The 21,438-nt window shown below is 54.6% G+C and overlaps 1 protein-coding gene and 1 non-coding gene across 2 annotated transcripts in view; one reads left to right on the forward strand and one right to left on the reverse strand.

The window, feature by feature from the left end:
* Nucleotides 1-4,494: 4,494 nt before the first annotated feature.
* The window catches only part of RAPGEF1 (Rap guanine nucleotide exchange factor 1), a 107,756-nt gene continuing 90,812 nt past the window's right edge, over nt 4,495-21,438 (forward strand). The window contains exon 1 of the mRNA XM_029920919.1: nt 4,495-4,954. Coding sequence (XP_029776779.1) covers nt 4,891-4,954 — 64 coding nt within the window. The 5' untranslated portion in view covers nt 4,495-4,890. The remainder of the gene's footprint in view (nt 4,955-21,438) is intronic.
* Nucleotides 20,772-20,875, reverse strand: LOC115277142. The gene has a single exon (XR_003902249.1). It is a non-coding gene; the product is annotated as a U6 spliceosomal RNA (small nuclear RNA).

The raw sequence follows: 21,438 nt of genomic DNA on the forward strand, positions 1-21,438 counted from the left end.
GACCCTCCCCGGAACGACCGACTCGCGGACATCTCGCGAGTGTTCAGATGTGACGTGCGCAGGTCGGAGCTCGCGGCTCTCTGCCTCACCCACTGCCTGCCTGGCTCCTCTGGGGAGCTCCCGACAGGAAAGAGTGCCATTTTCGATCTCACTGATCAGGCCCGGACATCCTGGAGCCGTCCCTGACTCCTCTCGCCGCCCATGTCCGAGGCATTCCTGAGTCCTCTTGGGCCTGCCTCTTGATGCATCCCCGTCCTGACACTCAGTCCAGGCCGCCACCGTCTCTCCGTGGGCTGCCAGGTCCCCTCCTAACGGGCTTCCTGGTTTCCACGCTCGCCTCACAGTCATCGATCCCTGTTCGTTAGATCAAATCAGGCCTGTTCACGATCGTCAGAAAGCTTCCTGTCGCCTGGTGAGGTCAGTCCGGAGTCCTCGCCCTGGCCTGTGGCGCCCTGGACCCTGGTGCCCGAGCAGGCTTTCGAGCTTTCCCTTCGAGTGTCCTTGGAACATACCTGCCTCAGAGCCTTTGCGCTGGCTGTTCCGTCTCCCTGGAGCGGCGGTGCCCCCCGGGGCAGTGGGGGGCGCCTCCTGAGCGTCCGGGTCCGCTGCCGCGGCCGTCGCTCCCTGCCTCCGGGCCTTGGAGAGTCACCCAGCCCTCCTCGTGCGGCCAGTGTTCTCGCCGGAGAAGTGGGGCCAGCGTCTGTTGTGCGGTCCTGACGGGGAGCCCTGAGGTGCCGGGGACCCGGGGGCTGCTCCCCGGCGCGTGTGCCCTCGCTCCTCCGGGTCCTGTTGGCAGGTCACTCAGGGCCGCTCCCGCCTCTCCTGTCCCTCTCTCCCCGCGCTCCCCTCAGCCCAGCCTTCTCGTTTCCTTTCGTGTAACCTAGCTTTTATTTGCTGCTTTTTCATGCTCTTTTTCCCTCGTTGGGAGGTAAGCCCCTGTCAGCCGCCATTTCACCAGAGCCCAGGGTTCCTGGCCTAGAGCCGAGGCGCGGGGACTTCTGTGGATGAGCGATGACAGGCACATATTGGGTAGGGACCCGGCCTCCCATCGGAGAAGGGAACGCTTCCTGGAGAGCTCGGAGAGCGCGGCCCGATGGCCCTGGTGGCCTTCCCAGGCCCCGCCCACTCAGGGTAGAGGCCCCCGTGAGCCGGCTGCTGCGTCGGGCTCCGTGAGCCGGCTGCTGCGTCGGGCTGGAGCCTCGTCTCTGCAAGTCAGGAGCTGCGAGGGGCAGGGGCGACCGACCCTGAAGGCCTGGAGAGGCGGCGGAAGGTGTGGGCGGCTTTCCCTCTTTGACCCCGTTGTGGTCCGAGCAGAGCAGAGGACGTGGGCCCCCTTTACGGTTACAGCAGGGTGCTGTCAGGCTCCTTCCGCTCAGCTGGGGAGGACGGGGTGAGGTGTGGCGCCGGAGCCAGCCTGCGTTTGGGCCTGGCATCGAGCCTTTGGCCAAGGTGAAGGCAGAAAAGGTAATTTGGGGGCCAAACTCTGCAGGGCCTTGAATGTCAGTCCGGCACTTGAGAATCCCCCCTGCAGGTATCCCAGAATGCCTCAGCATTTTAAGACGTGGTCGCCGCACATATTTACACTGTTCCCGAGTATTCCAAATGCCGCGAGATAAGCGGCGGAGCAGGAAATTACTGTTTCCATTCACTTTTTAAAAAAACAGTCTGGGGCACCTGGGGGGCTCAGTCGGTTGAGCGTCCGGCTTCGGCTCAGGTCATGATCTCACGGTCCATGGGTTCAAGCCCTGCGTCAGTCTCTGTGCTGACAGCTCAGAGCCTGGAGCCTGCTTCAGATTCTGTGTCTCCCTCTCTCTCTGACCCTCCCCTGCTCACACTCTCTCTGTCTCTCAAAAAAAAAAAAAAACGTTAAAAGAAAACAGTCTGTCTCCATTCCAGGTGGAATGACATACTTGGGGTGTGGGCTCTCCCTTTCGTGTCCCGCGGGCTAGATTCCATCCCTGGCCCGGCCCTGACTGTAAACAGAACAACAGATGAGCAGCTCCCTCAGATGGCCGGGTTAGCAGTGAGGGGCCTGCCGTGGTGGCCCTCCCTCTGCTGAGCCAGCAGGCCCGGCGGCGGGCAGCACAGCCTCGGATCCCGAGGCCTCCGGGTGAGCCAGCTTCTGGGTTCTGTTGTTTGCTCGTTGGGTTGGACCCCAAGAAAGATGGAGTGGCAGACTTTACAGCTCACTTCTGTGGAGTGTCCCTTCCAGGCCTGCGCAGATTGAAACAAAGCTGTCTTGTTTTGGATACAGTATCAATATTCAGTGAGGATAAGTACTTTGTTGTTGTTGACACGCCCCTGCCAGGAATAAAGCAGAGACTAGATGTGGAAAAACACCAGCCCCGGTGTCTGTGATTCGGGTTCTCTGGCTGTCTGTGGAAGCTTCAGGAAATGTCCCTTTCTCTGTGGATCTCCTTTTCCTCGTTTGGGAATGAAAAGGCTGTGATTCTTAACCTTTAGAACTCTGAGAACCTCGGTAGCGGCCGTGGACTTTCCTTCCCCCAAAATGAACACTCAGGGTTTGGCCAGCACTTGAGGAGCCCCTACCTCTAAGGCCCTTCCCCAGCTGACTCCCTCCTACCTCCCCCCATCCGTGTACCTGCAGCGGGGCCTTTGCACATGCTGCCCCTGCACAGAACGCTGTTCACCCCGTTGCTCGGCCACCCCCTGCTCATCCTCTGAGTGTCCCCCACCCCGGACCTCTCGGGTTCGGTTAGCTTGCCCTGCTGGTGTGCTTCCCTCACCCTGACCTTCTCAGCGTGTGCTACCTGACTCTCCCAGAGCTCTGCCTTGGTATTTATTGGGTGAACCCCTGAGGTTCCTCCGACCATCAGTCTGTGACTGGTCTGTGACTCTGGGAGTGTGTCCAAAGAAAATACCAATCTGCGCTCCCTGTGACACACGACACAAGATGTGCTGCCTTCCCCGCCCCTCCTTTTTTTAAATTTTCTGCCTTGGCTGATTTCCTCTGGGGCTGGGCAGGGAAGTCACTTCAAAGCAGGGCCAAGAGGGCCCAGAAGACTGGCTCCCAGACGTTCTGCCTCAGTGCCCTGCTGGGCCTGACCTCCAGCCTGGTCCTTCCCCTTTGTTTATGTTCTGGGCTGAGCTGGAACTCCACTCGGAGCCTTCCCACAGTGCCTGGCGCTTCCTCATATTGTTGTGTTTTTCTCCAGGGGGGAAGTGGCCAGCATCAGACTTTCCTCCGAGCAGACAAGTCCGCACAGGAGCCCCGCGAATGTGCGCATTACAGCGGGCGCTAGCCTTCCCCATGATTTCTCTCCTGATTTGCCTCCAGGAGTGATAAGCGCCCGCAGGAAATCCAGTAGTGCTCGTGTGGGTGGGGGTGGCGGGGGTCTCTGTAAAATGTCTTAGAACTTCAGTAACCACAGTATGACCGCCCTGGTTCAGGTCGCTTTCCCCATTCAAGACGTTCTTCTGATGTGTTCGACATCCTAAGTGAAATGTTATTTGCACTAAAGAAATGAGCCATCTGCCAGAATATTGCAGTGGACTTCCTCTGATATGGGGGGAGAAATCCCTGTGCGGGTAAATACATTTTCTTTACCAAGCCGGAGCTGGATGTTTAGAGATGATAGAAAAATAAAAACAGCAACAGTAGCTTTTCCTTAAGAGTGCCTGCTGTGTGCCAGGCCCTTTCTAAACATCACAGGTCACCTTTCCCTTGCCTTGTGAAGTCAGTGGCACATGTGCACATTTTACATAAGTGAAAAATTAAGGCCCAGAGAGGTTAGTTCCTGTCCCAACGTTGCCCAGCTGGGAAGTGCCCACAGAGACTCAAACCAGGCCAGCCGTCCTCCAGGGCCAGCACCTTCCCACTGCCCTCCTTCCTCCTCCAGTCACGAGGAAAGGGGTAGTGGGATTTGCCAGCCAAGGATAAAAAGGGAGCTCGACCCAGCTTTCCCCCTTCTGTGGTGGCCCCGCTCCCCGCCCGGCCCCATCTGTCACACTGGGGGGAGCACGGTGGGCCCGGCCCTTCTGTGGGCGATTCGGGCTGCGGTAGTAATAATACCGCACGGATAACCGAACATCGAGGCTGATCATACAGCACATCCGTCCACGGCGTCCCCGAAGCGTTTGCGTGAAACCAGGAACCACATCGTAGCTCTGTTTCTGGTAGCGATTCGCCGTCGAGTCTTCGCATCTGTTAGAGTCCCATGTTGCCTCCCTGGTGTGCGGACTGGGGATGGGTCACTGGCCACATTCATAGCAGGGCTTCCATAAGAAAATGCACCCCAAGTTAGAAACAGTGAATTTACTGATGAGCCTTACAAATGAACTAGAAACTTCCTGGAGAGAACGGCTTGGAAATGAGGACCCTGTGTCCAGCCACCTCTCAGGGAACTTTCTGGGCATAGGGCAAGACAAAGAGAATGGCCTGTCATCAGGGTAACTCGCTAAATCTCAGCTTGGAAACTGTTTCTGACGGCGCACCCAAACTTGGTCTGTTTCTGACTTTCAGCTTCTTGATCACTCGATTGCCCACTCCTCCCTGAGGGAGAGGCAGCATGGAAAGTGGAAATACAGTTCACTCAGAGGCCGCTCCCGTGCTGCTGCGCAACAGAGCGGCAAGGAAGGCCGAGGAAGAGCTTCCTGATACAGAGGGACGGGTTACAGGACCCACCGGCAGGGCGATAACAAGCCCTTTCTTCTGGTTTCCTCCCTGGGAGTCAAGGGAGTTTGAAAGGCAGGAGGCAAAGACCTCTCGGAGCAGAACTCCCGGTGTCCGGGCGCGGGTTTCAGGGCTCGCTGCTGGGTGATCGGGATGGCTGAGAGATGACGCCCCTTTCGGCCGGCGCCTTGGTCTTCGGTCCCCGTTCGGCAAAGACCCCTGGGCTTGGGAGGACCCCGTGAGCCCCTGGCTGTAGAATGGGCAATGCTGCCGACAGACAGAAGGCCCGGAAGCGAAGCCGGCTGTGCCCCTGGAAACCAGGTAAGGAGGCCTTAGGCCTCATCTCCAGGAGGAAGGAGGCAGCCTCCCCTTGGGGTATTTTGGCTCAGAACCGGAGCTGAACCTGCTTGGGAAGCACCTTCCACGCTGAAGGGGGCCGCAGCGCGACGTAGCTTGGTTTAAAGAGAGTTACCGGCTCTCGGGAGCGAAGTGACTCGCGTTGCAGTGTGATGTCACGGCTTGGCTGACAGGCAGTACAGCTTGGGGCTGCGTTCCGCACCACAGGTGCGTGTTGATTGGAAATGTTAAGCTTTAAACAATATCCCAAATAAAAATGTTGATATGCGGGAGTTTGAATCTTTCGGAACGGTTTGGTGAGAGAGTGTGAATAGCTTTTAGAGAGAGAACAGTTTTCTTCCAAAGACTTCAAAGTACTTTCCAGAAGAAATCTCATGCTTGCCCGTCCTAGACACCCGTGATGCAGGCCCACATCCGTACACGCCTGCTCTGTGCCTCTCCAGGGCCCCGCGTCAGTGTCTGCTGTGAGGAGGAGGAGGGCCGTGGGCCTGCAGGCCCTGCCGCAGCGCAGGGGCCCCTCTGAACGGTGGCCGGGGGCGGCGCGGTCCCGCCCGTGCAGCCGGCTGCCGTCTTCCCTGCGATGAGCCCCTCCGCCCAGCCGTGGGCCTGCAGGACTTGGGTCTTGGCTCTTCTCCCTCCGCTCCGCAGGAGGTGGAGGTGGCATTTGACCGGCAGCAAGACCGGCTGATGGCAGCTGGACACGTGGGTGTGTGTTCATGCAGAAAATACACCCTGGGAGAGGACCCCTGGAAATGTTACCCAGAAGTTGTCTTTTGTGGTCAGGCGACGGGTGATTCATTTTTCTTTTTAAAAGGGGAAAGCCGGTAGGCTGCCGCTTTCATGTCACGTTCAGCCCCTCTGACTTGACAGCAGTCACTCTATGTCCGGAATGTTGCTGTGAGAGGAGTCCTCCCTCGTGCTCTTTGATTGGGTCTGGTCTGAACAAAACGGTGGTAAGAGACGTTTGGGGGACAGTCGAGGAACCTGGACCAGGAACCGGGGAGTAGGTGGTATCCGGGGACTGTTGCTCATTGCATCATGTGTAATAATGGTAAGGCGTCATGTAGGAGAATGTCCTTTTTGGATAGTCATGCTAAAGTGCTTAGGGGTAAAGTCTGTCTTTACTGTCTATGATTTTATTCCAAAACGGCGCAGGTGAAGGAGTACATACGTACATACAGAGAAGCAAAGTGGGACAAGTTTGACAAGGGTCAGAATCCAAGTAATGGACATAGCAGGCTTGTTATACTTGCGCTAGTGGATTTTTACTCACCGTGGGGGAACCGTTGGAAAAACAGTTGCCAGTTACATCTTAGCGCAGTGCCCTTCGGCAGGATGAGGGTGTTCGCTGAGGCGGGTCAGGATCCCGCACTGACTCAGTGCCGCGGGGGCTGGTGTCTCTAGCTGCCAACAAGAACATCGTCCTAAAAATCCGGGAACTCAGAGGCACCGCTCTTATAACCAGAATTTAATTTACTTATTTTCAGATAGTCCCTGGTTTTCCTTAGGAAGATGTAGAAGAGTTAAGACCTCTTAAAACCCCTTTCCACTGGTAGCAGCTGGGTTTCCTGCCTGTGTTTTATTTTGCAGCTTGTGTGTCTGTGTCCAGCCGTTTCCGGGAGCCGCTCCCTGCCCCGATTTCTGTCTGCCCAGACCTGCTGGCCAGGAGCACGTCTTCACCAGGGTCGGGGTCGGTTTGTCTGTGCAGGGGAGAGCAGGGAGAGCAGTGCGTCTCCCTGATGCCGAGTGCGGCTGCGCCCTGCCAGGGACCCGCAGGAGCAAGGGTGTGGAGCGGACCCCCACCGTTTGTCTGTCTGTCTTTGTCTCTAAAGGTTGTTGGTGTCCTGGAACTGGGATTTTAGACCCGGATTGAGTGAGTCCCAGGCACCGCTGTGGCCCCGATCTGCGTGCGGTTTCCATAGTCCAGGCTCACCGTGTGAACTCAGTGGCTGAGTGAGGACGCCAGGCTCCAGGGCGGGGCAGCGTGGTGTCAGCCTCTGCCTTCTGGGCAAGGGAATGGGAAACACGACTTTGTGTGCCTTTGGTGCAAACAGCCTAGGCTGCCCCCAACTTCGGCCTGTCAGGCGCCCTGCAGCGGTAGGGGCTCCTGGGAGTACAGACTTTAACCAGGGCCAGACATTTGTGGTTAGTAAGGTCAAGCCCAGAATACACTCTGAAAGCACATTTAAAGGAAATCATTATCTGCCCTTTAGATCATTTACATTTCTGTTTCCAGGTTGTATGCCTGGGAAGTTGAAAAATCAAGTGACAGAATCCTAGTTCAGGAAACGTAAATCTTACCCCCTCTGCCAGCTGTCGCCCTAAAGAGCATTTTATACCGAGTCTGTAGGTTTTCAACAGTGTGCCATGCGCAGCTTCTGAGGGGACCAGCATCACACTCTGTCTTACTCTTGTTTTTCCAGTAGCTCTCAGAACTCCACACATACGGATAAAAGTACTGCTCCTCTTTTTGCAGCCCTGGGTGCTTGCAGTGGTTGGTAAATGTGTCCTTTGTAATCCATAGTGAGTTCTAGCAGGCCCCCTTACACACCCACCCACACCCACACCCACCCACACACACCCACACACACACTCGCTCGTGCTCTCACACACACACACACACACACACACACACGATGGGAGGGTAGGATAAGGCAGTGGCTTCCGGTGTGATCCTGAGAGTTCCCACCAGCCCGAGCTGCACCCGCACTTGCCATCTGACCTTGAACAAGCAGATTTTGTAATCCCGGATGGCCTCATTCCCTCACTGCCCTCCCCTCCCACGGCTTCTCCAAATGACTGCTCCTTCCTGTGTTATTTCCTTACAGCCCTCTTCCCAGGTATTTTTTTCTTGATCTGTGTGTACGCCGTCTGATTGTAAACCACCTGAGGGCTCTGTCCGGATCACTATCTCCCACACTGGTGCGGCTGTGTCACTTGATGCCTTTCCTGAGTGCACTTGGTGACAGAACTCCTCCCTGGCTGCCTGTGTTACCTTGGGCATAAACGAGGCATGAAAGGCAGAGCCCGGGCCCTGGTACTGAGAAGGTGCTCAGTAAGGTGGCTGCCACTGCTGGCTGCGGTGTGCTGGTCATGTGGGCCTGGGGGGGTCCATTCTTTGCCTTTCTCTGCTCAGAGTGGAGACATCAGGATGAAAACAGGTACATCTTCCTCTACCCCGCAGCAGTTCTGAATTGACACAGAACAAATCTGTTGAGGATTGTTCACAGTGCAAAAGATTGCTTCATAAAAAGCACTTAAGTCATAGTGAATATTTAGTCGCTGATTAATTGACCCAAACAGCTGGTGAAATCTTCCATGTAGAGCTAAACTGAACTTTTAAAATACGCCTATAATCCTGCCCTCTCTGAAGACTAGTTGGTTCATTCGTTGATTCGTTCTTCCTTTTTAACAGTTAATTTCAAGAGTTGCTTACGATGGTCGTTTTGGCTTTGGGGCGCATAACACAGGCACAGGGGACCTTGGGAATTAAAAAGGGCAGCGGCCGTTGCAGATTGAATTGTCTCCTTCAGAAATCCCAGCAGCTCAGGACCACACCGGCCCGCTAGCTGGAAGGTGTCTGATGATGTGCATGTTTGTTCACAGGTGTGTGTGAGCGAATGGCGTGAACAGGCTCAGTGGAAGAACTGACTGTAAAGAGTGTCTTTCACAGGGCGGATGGGACCGGGAGGGGGGCATGCGATGCTGGGAAGGAGATTGGCTGGCTGAGGCGGGCGTGGAGGTGGGGAGTCCAGGGCTTGCACGGATTCCCTGTGTTCCCTGGTCCCTCTGCTGCGGGGGCAGATGCGGCGTGGTTTGGATTGCCGGCAGCACGGTGTGTAGACTCGCCGTAGCACGCCGGGCATCGAAGAAGCATCTCAGGTGATTGATATCGATGGCTTTTCTGGCCAGAGCAGGAGCCGGCCCGCCTCCCACCATCCATTTTCTGGCCTTTCTTCCATTGCTCCGGGACCACCGTGGTGCCTGGTGTCAGCCTCTCGGGCAAGCGCTGGGGGCTGCATGCCGGCCACCGGGCTTGGTGCCTCTAGCCGAGGGAGGCCAGCCACGTGACTTCACGTTTCCAAGCCTGTTTCCTGGTCTCTACGTGAGCTTGATAACAACACCTGACCCGAAGGACTGTTGAGATGGTCAGATGAGATAATTCATGGAAGGGGCTACAGCCTGAGCAGGCAGTAAGCACGTAACGAATGATGGCAATTCTTAAAGTATTTTTTGACACTTATTTATTATTGAGAGACAGACACAGAGCACAAATGGGGGAGGGGCAGAGAGAGAAGGAGACATGGAATATGAAGCAGGCGTCAGACTCTCAGTGGTCAGCCCAGAGCCTGACGCGGGGCCGGAACCCATGAACTGTGAGATCATGACCTGAGCCAGAGTCGGATTCTTACCCGACTGAGCCCCCCAAGCGCCCCATGAGTGATAGTCATTCTTATTATCACACATCCACGGATATGGATCATGGGCCTGGCTCTGTGCCTGCCCCAACTCGCAGTGTGTTTGCCTAATGCTGCCCCATTTCCTTCCCTCAGTGTAAGAGATCACATGTCACATGATCGCAGAGGTGCTGGTGAGGTCTGTGAGTCAGTGACCGTCTGCAGGGGCCACGTTGTCCCTGTCTGCAGGCTCTCTGGGGGTTCAGGGTCTGGCGAAGGCATCTGTGTGCTGAGCACCATGGGCACAGGAGATTTTTATGACCTTGAGTTTCTCTGAAAACGGTTATTGCAGGACTCAACATGATTGAACTAGTCCTTGTTCACGAGAATATGACACTAATCAGGACAGTCTGTTTTCCTGTTCAGAGTACTGTTGTGTTGAAGTGTTTTTTTCATACTTACATCGTGGTTAGGAGCGAGGACTCCGGAGCCCGGATGCCAGGGCTGAATTCTTGCTCCTCCTCGTGCTCGTCGGCTCGTTGTGATCTTCGTTAACTTCAAGACCTCAGTTTTCTCATCTGTTCGACTGACTGAGCCACCCAGGCGCCCCTCAGTTTTCTCATCTGGAAAGTGTGCCTGTAAAGTGCTTAGAACAGCTCCTGGCACATAGTGTTTATTATTTCTAGTATTTTTAGGTTACATACAGAGGAATTGTGTTTTATTTAATTGCAAAGATGTCACATTATTAAAGAAAAGATTGGGGAAAGTGGACAAAATGCAAAGAAGAAAATGCATGTTGAGTGTCTAAAGGGCCTAAGACATAGCAGAGGTATTAGCTGTTACTAGTCATCTTTTCCAGAGCGGCCGCCGATGCATGCATATTTTTCATAGAGTTGTAATCATGTGCAAATCATTTTTTTATTTCATGCTCCTGTGTGGTCTTCATAACTACTGTAATGACTGTACCATTCCATGATGTTAATATTCCATAACGCAGCAAGTCATTTACCTGCTGCTGAATATTGAAATTATTTCCCCTTTTTGCTGTTGTAAGCAAGGCCACAGTAAGTACCTTCATTCGTATATATTTGTGATTCTGTTGGATGATTTCCTCAGGACAGGGTCCCAGTGTGGACTTCCCAAGCCAAGTACGCAGGAGAGTGGCTTTGAGGCTCTAAGAGACGTATCCGTCAGCCTTGTGATGAGTGGCGCACCAGTTTATCCATTACCCACAAGCACATCAGCATTGAGTGTTGTCACTTTGAAATTGTTTCTCTTGTAAAACTTACATTATATTTACTCACGCCAGAGTGACGAGTTACCTAATGGCATGGGGCTTGGCGAAGGGCATGGGAAATTCAAAACCTGTTATCAGTGTTAAAAATCTGTTTTTGTTTTAAGATTCTGTCTTCTCATTGTCCTTTGCATGGAACTTGGCTCAGTCTCATTCAAGTGCTAAGTTTCATGGAAAAGAGGGATGAGATTTTGTATAAGGAGAGCCGTTTACGGTCACAGCTTTTTGTCTCCAGCCTCTCAGGGAGCAGTGAGTATTAAATAATTCTGTTTCCTCACGTGAAAGGGACAGAGCGAGCCCGCAAGTGGTGTTAACATGGTTAGTGTAGTGATTGCTGTTAGGCAGCATGACTAATCACCCAGCCCTTCCTCCTCTCCGCTTCTGTAGGCTCTCTCCGAACCTCCGAGAACCGTTTTCCCAAGTGCTCCCATATGGTGGGCTGCCGGTTCAGTAGTTACTCAGATGGGTGCGCTGCCGTTGAACAGCCAGAGCGGCTTGACGCAGCAGGTGCGGGCATCGGGCGTTAGCGTAAATACAGTGGGCGAAGGTGGTGCCGGTTCATTGGCGAGGCGCTAAGCTGTGGCTGGACGTGACCATCAGCGGGCTTCGGGACGGGAGAGAAGTTTGCGAGGCAGGGATTATTTGCCATGCTAATGGAATCCCCGATGTCTTGAGCTAGAAGAGAATGATAAAAAAAAAAAAAAAGTCTTATGATTCCCTAATTTAATCCATGAAGAAACCAAGGCTTAGAGAAGTGAAGTAACTTGTCTGAGGTCCTGCAGCTCGTTTGTGACCTTGGGTTTCCTTTGTTAGGACAGTAATACGCCAGTGGTGTAGCAGTGTATGCAATAAAGGTATAAAACGGTACCATGTGCTGCATGCGTTGTGATCACATCCGTTGTATTCACATATGGAATATCCTGCGTCTGGTACATCGTGTATGTGATACGTTATGTAGTGCATTTGTCATACATCTACACAGCATACGATGAGATGCAGCCACACGTAATAATACAACAGTAGGGTGTTAGGAGAAAACGTTACAGTAATGCTGATGGCGTCCTTTGTGCCAGGTGTGGCACTCAAAGGTCTGCGTGCATGGTGGGCTTCCATAAATCGTTTTTTTAAGTGAAAGATCAGATGTAGGAAATGAAAACCTAAGTGTGAAGGAATTTTTCTCGTGAGAAGTGTGGGGTGTTGTTTTGGGTGGGGTAAGAAAAGGGAAGGAAACTTGGCTTTGTCATCAGATCTTTCCGAATTTAGAACAATGTCTGTCCCTAGCCATTGGCTTTACAGCATGATTTGCCTTGGGAACCCACGTACAATGTGCCTCCGTGTGTGCCACGCCTTTCCCAGCTCTGTGGAGGGCTTCCCATTACTTTAGATAATAACAATGGCCAGTGGCCGCTTTACATCTAACTGCATTTTGGCGATTGCTTATAGGGCACCTGACTTCGTGCTGAAGTGCCAGATGGCTGTTTCTGGAAATCGAGTGGACCACAGCGGAGGGGGCTCATCCGGGTCAGGGATGGGGCAGCTTCTTAAAGGGCCAGATGGCGACCCGTGTGGACCTTGCAGGGCCGAGAGGCACGTAGGTGCTCACACAGCTGGCTATAATGAAAGCGCTTCCAAGCATGAAATCTGTTCTTCGCTTGCAGGCGGCCTGCGCCGACACCAGGAGGCCAGTGGGTGTCAGGCAACAGGCACAGGTTTGCCAACCCCGGTCTGCGGGGCCTTTTTTGGTCTGGGTCCTCTCTTCTGTTGTCATTATGACTCCGGTGCTCTGAGACAGGTGCTTCACCAGTTACCAAAAAAAAAAATTTTTTTTCAAATTTTCAGGCCAGAAGAAGACTTACATGTCATCTCCCAGCTGCCTCACCTTTATAATCGGAATTACTTAGCTGAGCCTTCTGGTTTCTAGTCTGCCACACACAGATTCAGGGCTTTATTGGTAAAAACAGTCCTTCCCGTCACTACAGGGGTGACAGGATAGATGAGGGGGGTGTGAAGAACCTGGCGCTGTTGAATACAGAGGCCTTACACAGGCTTCCTTGACCGCTGAATGGGACACTGTACTAAAAAAAAAAAAGCAACAACAGACAAAACTTCTGTAGTCATTCATTCATCAATTGATGGTTGCTTATTTACTCAAAATATATTTATTGGATGGGGCCTGTGTTGGGCACTGTTTTGGACACGGGGATGCCCGATGAAAACAGAAGACCTCCCTGCCCTCTGGAGACAGAGCATGAGTGGGGGAGGGGCAGAGAGCAAGGAGGACACAGAATCTGAAGCAGGCTCCAGGCTCTGAGCTGTCTCGAACCCACGAACTGCAAGATCATGACCTGAGCTGAAGTTGAATGCTGAACCAACTGAGCCGCCCAGGCGCCCCTGCCCTCTGGATTTTATAGTGTAAATACAAACAAGTGAAATACCTTGCACATAGAAGGGGAGGGATAGGAAGTCCGGGGTTGGGGGAGGGGTCCTCAGTGAGGCAGACGGAGAGCGAAGGGTGCTCGGCCGGGAGGTATGGAAGTGGCAGCTGCGCAGGAGCACTCTGGCAGGAGTCGCTGGTGCAGAGGGCCTGGGGTGGCGGGGAGCAGACCTGATGAGGAAGACCACGGGACCAGCGTGGCTGGAGGGGAGTAGGCTTGCAGGGACTGAGAAGACGTGAGGCCGGGGCAGCACATCGTGTAGGGCTGTGATGGAGGAGCCTGAAGGGAGAGCCCGTGGAGTGTGCTGAGGGCTGAACACTCTGTCCCCTGTGAACAGGAGCACCAGTGGAGCAGATGGGGGCTGGGAGCGGAGACTGGGGGCTGCGTTTTGTACAGTTGGAGATGGGGTTGAGCGGAGTGTGACATGGCCTCTGGAGACGAAAGGGAGAGGGCCATGAGGCAGTTGGACGTAAGACCTGGAGTTCAGGAAAGCCGAGGCTTCGAGTCTTTGGTGTAAGAATTGTGTTTAAAGCTGTGCGACTAGGTGAGAGCCCCACGGAAGTGAGAGAAGGGGAGGGCGCACAGAGCCCTGGAGACTCCAGCGTTCGGGGGCCAGGCCGTGAGAAAGACCCGCTGGTAAGGTGGGAGGAAGCGTGGTAGGCAGGAGGGGGCACGGGGCATGCTGCTGGGAGTCCAGTCAGATCACACGGGGACCGGGCGGTCACTGGGAACCTTGGCACGAGGTTTCGGGGCCTTGTTGGGTGCCAGGGGGGCTTAGGAGAGAACGGGCAGAGAGGAGCGAGGCGCTGCGCACGGTCGATTCTTTGCGGGGTCTTGCTGCAACGGGGAGCCAGGGCAAGGCGGCGGTCCATGGGGCCATGGGGAAGCTTTTTAAAACAGGGAGCAGAACGGCGTGATTGGCTGCTGGCGGGGAAGGGCAGGAAGGCCTGGCGCACAGGGGCAACGGCGCGGCCCTCGGGGCGGGCAGCACCAGCACGGCACCCGGTGCTCGTGGCCGGAAACAGCAGCTGGTTATCTGGTTCCCGCTCCTGCAGGTGGCACTTGAGGCTGGGGCCCCTCCAGGGCAGGTTTCTGACGCGTGAGGCCTGCAGGCTTGGGACTGGCACGGGGTCCCCTCCAACTCTTATCATCGGCGGAAGTGGGTGGGACTGGCCCGAGTCACAGAGAAGGGAGCGGGGCCCCGCCCCTCGAGGGGAGGTGGGGACAGCAGGTGGGGAGTGCCTCCGCTGGGGTGTGCATGCAGCCGGCTACAGCCCCTGGGGGCCGAGTGTGTGTTTGGCCCTCATGGGGTTTCTGTGCTGTGGGGGACAGGCTCTTCATTTCACAGACGGGGAAGTGGCTTTGGTGAGGGTCCCGTAACGTGTTCCAGGCCACACAGCCACTGAGCAGCAGGGCTGGGACCCCCACCCTCGTCTTTCGTCTCTCTGATGGCAGAGCCCCTTTCCTCTCTGTCCAGCCTTCTGGATAGTGTTGGTTTCCGAGAGCAGATGAGAGGGTGAGAGGGTCAAGTCCTCCTTTTTCTCGTTAGGCAACGGAATGATACTTCTGTCAACGATTCTTACCTCATACGAGCACGGACTGAGGGAGGTGACTGTCTAGTGCAGTTTACAGGTTTACTGTGGGGATCAGACAACTGCATCTGTCAGAATCCCGTTGAGGCCACGGCGGCCTGTGTAACTAGGTCTTTGGTTGACACGTGTTCACGTCTCCGCTCTCAGCTGGACCCTCAGTGCCCTGTAACCGTCTTTCCTCTTATCTTGGGTCAGCTGACTCTCCCGATCCTGTGGCAGCCTGTCCAGATAGCCATCACTGTCTGCCCGCCAGGCTTCCTTTATCCCCCTTTGCCTCCAGGCCTCCTGGCTTGATGTCTGCCCTTATCGTGACTCTTCCTGTCCTTGACACTGGGGCTTCTGCCTCTCGTCTGGGGTTAACCCCCTCTGCTCAGGTCCTCCTCCCTCAGTGGCAAAAATAGCATCAGCATCAGGAAAGCTTGGCCTGGCCTCTGGTTTTATAGCCTTGGGTAAGTCATTGTCCCTCCGGTTCGAGAATCTGAGAAGAAAAGACCACTCAGGGAGAACAAGGTCTGTTCACGTCCCCACAGGAAACCATTGGCCTAGAGTGCCGCTCTGTGTGCAGTGGGCTCCCCGTGCGTCCTGGTCCCAACCCTGTGTGTGTGTGTGTGTGTGTGTGTGTGTGTGTGTGTGTGTGTCAGCCATGCAGTGTGCCGCAGCCCCCTGACTCCAGTCTCAGAGCGGCTGCCCCCCACTCCGTGCGCGAGGAAGGCAGCTGGAGAGAAGGCCGGGCTGGGTGCTGATTGCACAGTCTCAGAAAAGAAGATACTTGCTTTGAAAGCAAAAGCCATGGCGAAAATACGTTTTAAAAGCTCTCTCTGGGGAGAGGGAGCGGATAAGCGAGTGAATAGATGAAATCAAGCATTTCACGTCTCTCTCACCTTGCTTACGGGGCGCCCGGGAGCTTTGCCCTTCTTTCAAGTCCCTGGTTAGGATCCCATCGAGCTGGGTAGGAAGCGGAGCATCCGTCTGTCCTCTGTGCTCTCCGCGTGCTCACGAGCTGGCATGGGATTCCGCATGCACAACCGGTTTTTATTCTTGTACACCTTGCAGTAAATAGTCCTGCAACGTCTTTATCATGTAGCCTTGGGGAAGTTACTGAATTTCTGTCAGCTTCCATTTGCTTGTCTGTAAAAGGAAGGCAGCTGGCAGTGTGAGGAGGTGCGTGCAAGGGAGTGTTGGGCATAGAGCCGGCCCTCCGTGCATCTCCGCTGTGACTGTGACTCCTATAGAAAAGTCACGTCTTGTTTGCGTGGCAAGTCACTTGTTAAAGATTTTTCATACTTTCGTGGTTACTCTGTACTTGGAAGATGCATCCGTGTACTTTTTAGTCATTCGTCCCCTGAGTTTGTGTTTATCAAGCACCTACTTACGGGCCGGGCACTGGATTATTTTCCTCCCGCTCAGGTACGTTTCTTTGTGGATGACTTCGTAACACCTGGAGCTACGGGTTGTCGAGCACCCACATCAGTAGAATCGTTTACCGGCAGGTTGGTTTCGGAAATCAGGGCGTAAGGGGAGCATTCGTATAGTCACAATTACCTTAGAAACCCCTTATATCCGTAATGACATCAGGGGGCCATCAAACTCTTCCCCTAGAGAGCCAGGTACTAAATATTGGCTTTGCAGGCCACATATGGTGTCTGTCGCACGGTTTTCATTTTCTCTTGTACAACCCCCAGCTCTGAGCCTTGCAGAAGCAGGCCTCCGTCTGCACAAGCAGCCTGTGGTGAGCAGCCTCCCAGACAGCCCATGTTCCCTCCCTCTTGGGCTCCCTGAGCCCAGATGCAGTCCCCTCCCGCGTTGTCTCGGGCCAGTCATGTGACCGCCGCAGACGTGGTGGTGGGGTTCCTACTGTGGGGGAGCTCTGCCTCCTTGCCCCCGAGGATCCTGTGCTCTGGGGAAGGGCAGCTGCTGTGTGGAGGGGTGAGGGGGAGAGGGGCCGGTGAGCACAGACACTGCCTCTCCAGCCCTGGCCGAGACCTGAGCTGCAGCTTCGTCAGAGACCCTGAGCCAGGACCCCTGGCTCGTGTAAATCGCCCTGTCCGTGTGTGGTCACGAAATCCTCTGCAGCGAAAAGGGAACAGTGAGCAAGCCTGGAGAAAGCCTGCTTGCCTGCAGAGTTCAGTCAGTTCCTCTTTACTGCGCAGTTTCCGGACCAGTGAACCGTGTTGCCACATCTGGTTATGGGGGGGATAGTTACCTGAGAGTGACCCAGCCACTCTGGGTGGGCCGGACATCGATGCGCACCAATTCGTCCCACGGCTCCCACTAAGGTCAGTGTTGAGGGCTGCGTGTCTGGTTTGACCCGACTCGCCCCCAGGCCCTTCGAGGCCGTCCCTGGTCCGCACCACGGTGCCCCGCCCCAGTGCCGCAGCGCCCCCATCACCTGTGGGAGAGCTCGTGCCCCCCCCCCCCCTAGCTCCAGATGGCCTTGCTCCTTCTCAAGCGTGCCCACAGGACCGTCTGTACTTAATGGCTCTTCCCTTGGCAGCTGGCCCTCAGCCTGTGTCGTGTGGCTTGCCTTGGAAAGATGAGCTGGGCCACTTGGTTCTGGCTCAGGAATTTGACCCAGGAGTTAGACCGTCCAGTCACTGGTGGGCATTTGAGCTAAAGAGTCGTACGGAATTAGAGGCAGGCAAGCGTGATGTACTCCCGAGTGTGAGGGGTGGGGGTTGAGAAGTCGCAGCCATGCGTGTATTTAATGGGTGTTGATGTGAGCCCCCGCTGTGTGCTGGGCATTATTGAGTCACTGAGGCGACAGACCTCCATCCTCATGGAACGTAGGTTTCCAGGAGAGGTGAGTGGACGGTGGCTAGTAAACACTGCACGCCAGTGGGTTACAACGATCGTGAGAAGGTGATCAGCACCACGGGAAGTGGAACGAGGGGCCTTGGGAGCCCCCAGGCCTGAGAGTTAGGTTGCAGAGGTAACTGGGGCAGACATGGCAGCCTGGGGAAGTGAGCTGTGTCTCACGGAGGAGGAGAGGGAGTCGGCTCAGCAGACATTGAGGGACAAGCCTTCCAGGTGGGGAGATCAGGTGGGCGTGTTCTAGAAACAGTGAGGACACCCGAGTGACGGGACCAGAGAGGGTGACATCTTACTGGGCCCTGAGGACCAGTGCAAGGGCTTTGACTTTTACTGTGAGAGAAATGGGGAGCCGTGCAGAGCTGTGACAGGGCAGTGAGATCGTCTGACTGAGGTGCTCATACGATCACTGCGGTGTATGGAGGGAGGGCGGGGGACATCGGGGAGCTAGGGCAGAGGCCGGATGCCTGGAAGACGGGAGCCAGAGGATTTTCAGACCTCTTGGATGAGGGTTGTAGGGGAAAGAGAGGAGTCCAGGATGACCCCAGGCAACTAGCTGTAAGGACAGGGTAGCCATCCTTTCAGAGGGCGAAGGCTGTGGAGGAAGACTGGGGCTCAGTCAGAGGCGCGTTTAGACATCCCAGTGGAAACGGCAAGTGGACAGCTGGGCTCTAAGCCTGGCGAGGAGGAAGATCTGAACTAGAGGTAGAAATTCAGGAGTCACTTAAAGCTGTAGGAGCGAGCGGGCTCCCTCCGGGACTGAGCCTGAGCGGAGAGTGACGGCAGGTGCAGAGGAATGCGGGTCCTCAAGGCCTCCTCTACTCTGGCCCTTCCTGACTGCGGGCCGTGGAGCTTTCCTAGGTTTCCCAGGAGTCTCCTTGCATTCTGACTTACCATAAGCCTCCCTTTTTACTTGAACACGTTCTTTGAGTTTCTGTTCCTTGCTAAAGAACCGTGCGTAAAGTGGTGCTGTCATCCCCGTTTACAGGTGGGAAATGGGTCACGGGTTGAACCTACTCAGGGTTCTTCCAAGTGGCCTTGCTGGAACCGGCATCCACCCCCCTCCGGCTCCAGAGCTTGTGCGAAGTGTGTCCGGATCGCGTCCTTCTGAGCCGTCTCAGGGGCCCCAACACGGTGAAGGGAATTGAAGCATTGAGTGGGTAGTTTATTCATTAATTTGTTTTTTCATTTTCGATCAATAAATATCTCCGCACCTGCTAGTGTCAGATACTTTTAGGCACAAATCTTTCCAAACATGAGTTCCTCATCTGAACCACAGAACACAGAATGATGTGAGTGATGATTTTCTCAGATCTTCCAGGGATGGTATGGAGCTGGCGTCATTCTACATGCAGAGAGAATTCATTACGTCCAGTAGATGCTGTAGGGTCTTAGGCTTCATTCTTTTCTGTTACTCTTTTTCATTGAGAAAGGCAGACACCCAAATAGCCCCCAGGTAGGTTCATAATTGCCGACTGATAACTCCCGACAATGCCTCCGGATCAGAGCTTAGATCTGAAGGGCTAAGTCGGAGTTCTCCGGTGAAGTGAGGGTGTGTGTGTGTGTGTGTGTGTGTGTGTGTAGCTGGGCGGGGGAGCATTGTCTGCCTGGCGGCCGAGGGACCAGGGGCTGCCGTCCCAGCAGGCGGTGGGGCGCAGACGGGGTGGCGGCAGCGGGGGCTTCGCGGCTGTCTGGAGGCTGCGGGGCCAGGACTTGCCCACGGGGGGGTCTGCAGGGTAACGGGACATGACGTGGGGCCGGGGCGTCAGTGAGCTTCCTGCTGTGTGTGAACGGGCGTCCACCATCCCTGAGAGAAGTGGGGGGAAACCCATTTATTTGGTTTAAACATAAACAGTGAATTTGGTCCTTTTAGGGCCTTTTCTATTTTTGTTAACTGTAGGAGCAAAAACGATTAGTTGTGGGTGTTTGCAGGTTACTTCTTCTTGAAGTCCTTCACTTGTAGAATTTGGGAGGCTGTTAAAGGGACGGCGCCCCAAGTCCATCCCGAGAGACCCTCTCTTTGCCTGGCAAGACGTCTCTTCTGCGCAGCTCTGCCCAGGGAGATAACTGTGCATGTCCTGACCTCCACAAGGGGCGAGAGACCTGGTAGGGGCTCATTTTTATTTCTTCTCATGGGCTCTTGGGCTCCTAATGAGGATGTTTTCCACTGGGAGGTCCCAGGAAGCCTCCATTCACAAGTGACCCACACGATTCACCAGAACCGCGTGTCAAGTGTGCTCACATGGGCAGCTCACACCTGGCCACTAGCAGCCACCGGGGCGCTGCCGTCCATCGATGGGGAACCGCGGTGAATGAGTACCATGGTTGGCAAGTTAGTTTTCTCTTTATGTGAAGACAACTTGGTTTCCGGCATGTGGGTGGGGACCCCTTGGATGGGTGGCATGGAGGAGGGAAGGCAGGGTCTCCGACGTGGCGTTAAGTATTTGCCAACTACGCTTGAACGTCTCACCCTCGGCTCCGCCCCAGGTGCTGGGCGCCCTCAGAGCTCTCACAAGGCCACTGGAAGCTGCTTGTGCACATGGACTGCGAGCCTTCCTCTATGTCTCCTTTGCTTCTTCCAGTTAAGAAAAGGCTGGGGCACCTGGGTGGCTCGGTGGGTCAAGTGTCCGACTTTGGCTCAGGTATTGCATGGGTTTGAGCCCTGTGTCGGGCTCTGTGCTGACAGCTCAGAGCCTAGAGCTTCTTCAGATTCTGTGTCTCTCTCTCTGCCCCTCTCCAACTCGTGCTCTTTCTCTCTCCCCCTTAAAAGAAATAAAAATTAAAAAAAAAATTTTTTTATGTCTTTATTTTGAGAGAGAGAGAGACCAAGAGCATGGGGGGGTGGGGCAGAGAGAGAGAGACAGAATCCGAAGCAGGCTCCAGGCTCTGAGCTGTCAGCACTCGAACCCACGGACTGTGAGATCATGACCTGAGCTGAAGTCAGACGCTCAACCGACTGAGCCTCCCAGGGGCCCCCAAAAATTTTGTTTTAAAAAATGAAAAAGCTGAGGTCCAGGGTACCTGGGTGGCTTAGTTGGTTGGGCGTCCAGGTTTTGCTCAGGTCATGATCTAGCAGTTCATGGATTCAAGCCCCATGTCGAGCTCTGTGCTGGTGGAGCAGAGCCTGCTTGGGATTCTCTCTCTCTCCCCCTTCTCTGCTAGTGTTCTTTCTCTATCCCTCTCTCAAGATAGATAAACTGTAAAGAAAAGAAAGGGTAAGAAAGAAAGAAGAGAAAAGGAAAGAAAGATAGATAGAAAAGGCTGAGGACCACCACCTTATCCTCTGTCCTTGCGCAGGGGCCGTGCTAATCTTCTCTGGATCGTTCCAGTTTGAGTATATGTGCTGCCGAAGCGAGCACCCTTACCCTCTATTCTTGAGACATTTTTAAAAAATGAAACCTAAAGGAAACATACTCCAGCAAGAAGAGGCATGAGGGGCGGGGTGAGAGAGTTCCCTGTGGAAGTACTTGATTGGCCAGCACAAAATTATTATTTGAACCCATCACTAGGTTTTGTCTTCTCAGATTGCGCAGTTTTGTTGAGACGCCAGTGGCCAGCAGTTTGATTTAACATGTTCAGCAAAGCCCAAATGAGTGAATGAAGAAATAACCAGCTTTGCTGAACGTTCCGGAACGTTCCCGTCCGGAACGGCATCCCGTCCAGCAAGTGGGAAGGAGCCTGGAGGACCTGTGGAAGATGGAAGGCTCTTAGGAGCAGAGGCAGGCGGGACGGGAAGCTATTATGAAAAGAACAGAAAGGATTGTTTCGGGCTGGGTCACCCCGCTTTGGCTGGAGGGTGGGGATCTGTTGTGCAGATTACCTTTCCGGGGTGATCAGGAAGTTCCGGATTGATTGACTGACGGTCACATTCCTGGTCTTCAGTCCTGGTGTGCCGTCGAAGGGCCAGCGGCTCCCTTTGGGG

This window comes from Suricata suricatta, chromosome 13 (assembly GCF_006229205.1).
Source record: "Suricata suricatta isolate VVHF042 chromosome 13, meerkat_22Aug2017_6uvM2_HiC, whole genome shotgun sequence".
Taxonomy (NCBI): Eukaryota; Metazoa; Chordata; class Mammalia; order Carnivora; family Herpestidae; genus Suricata; species Suricata suricatta.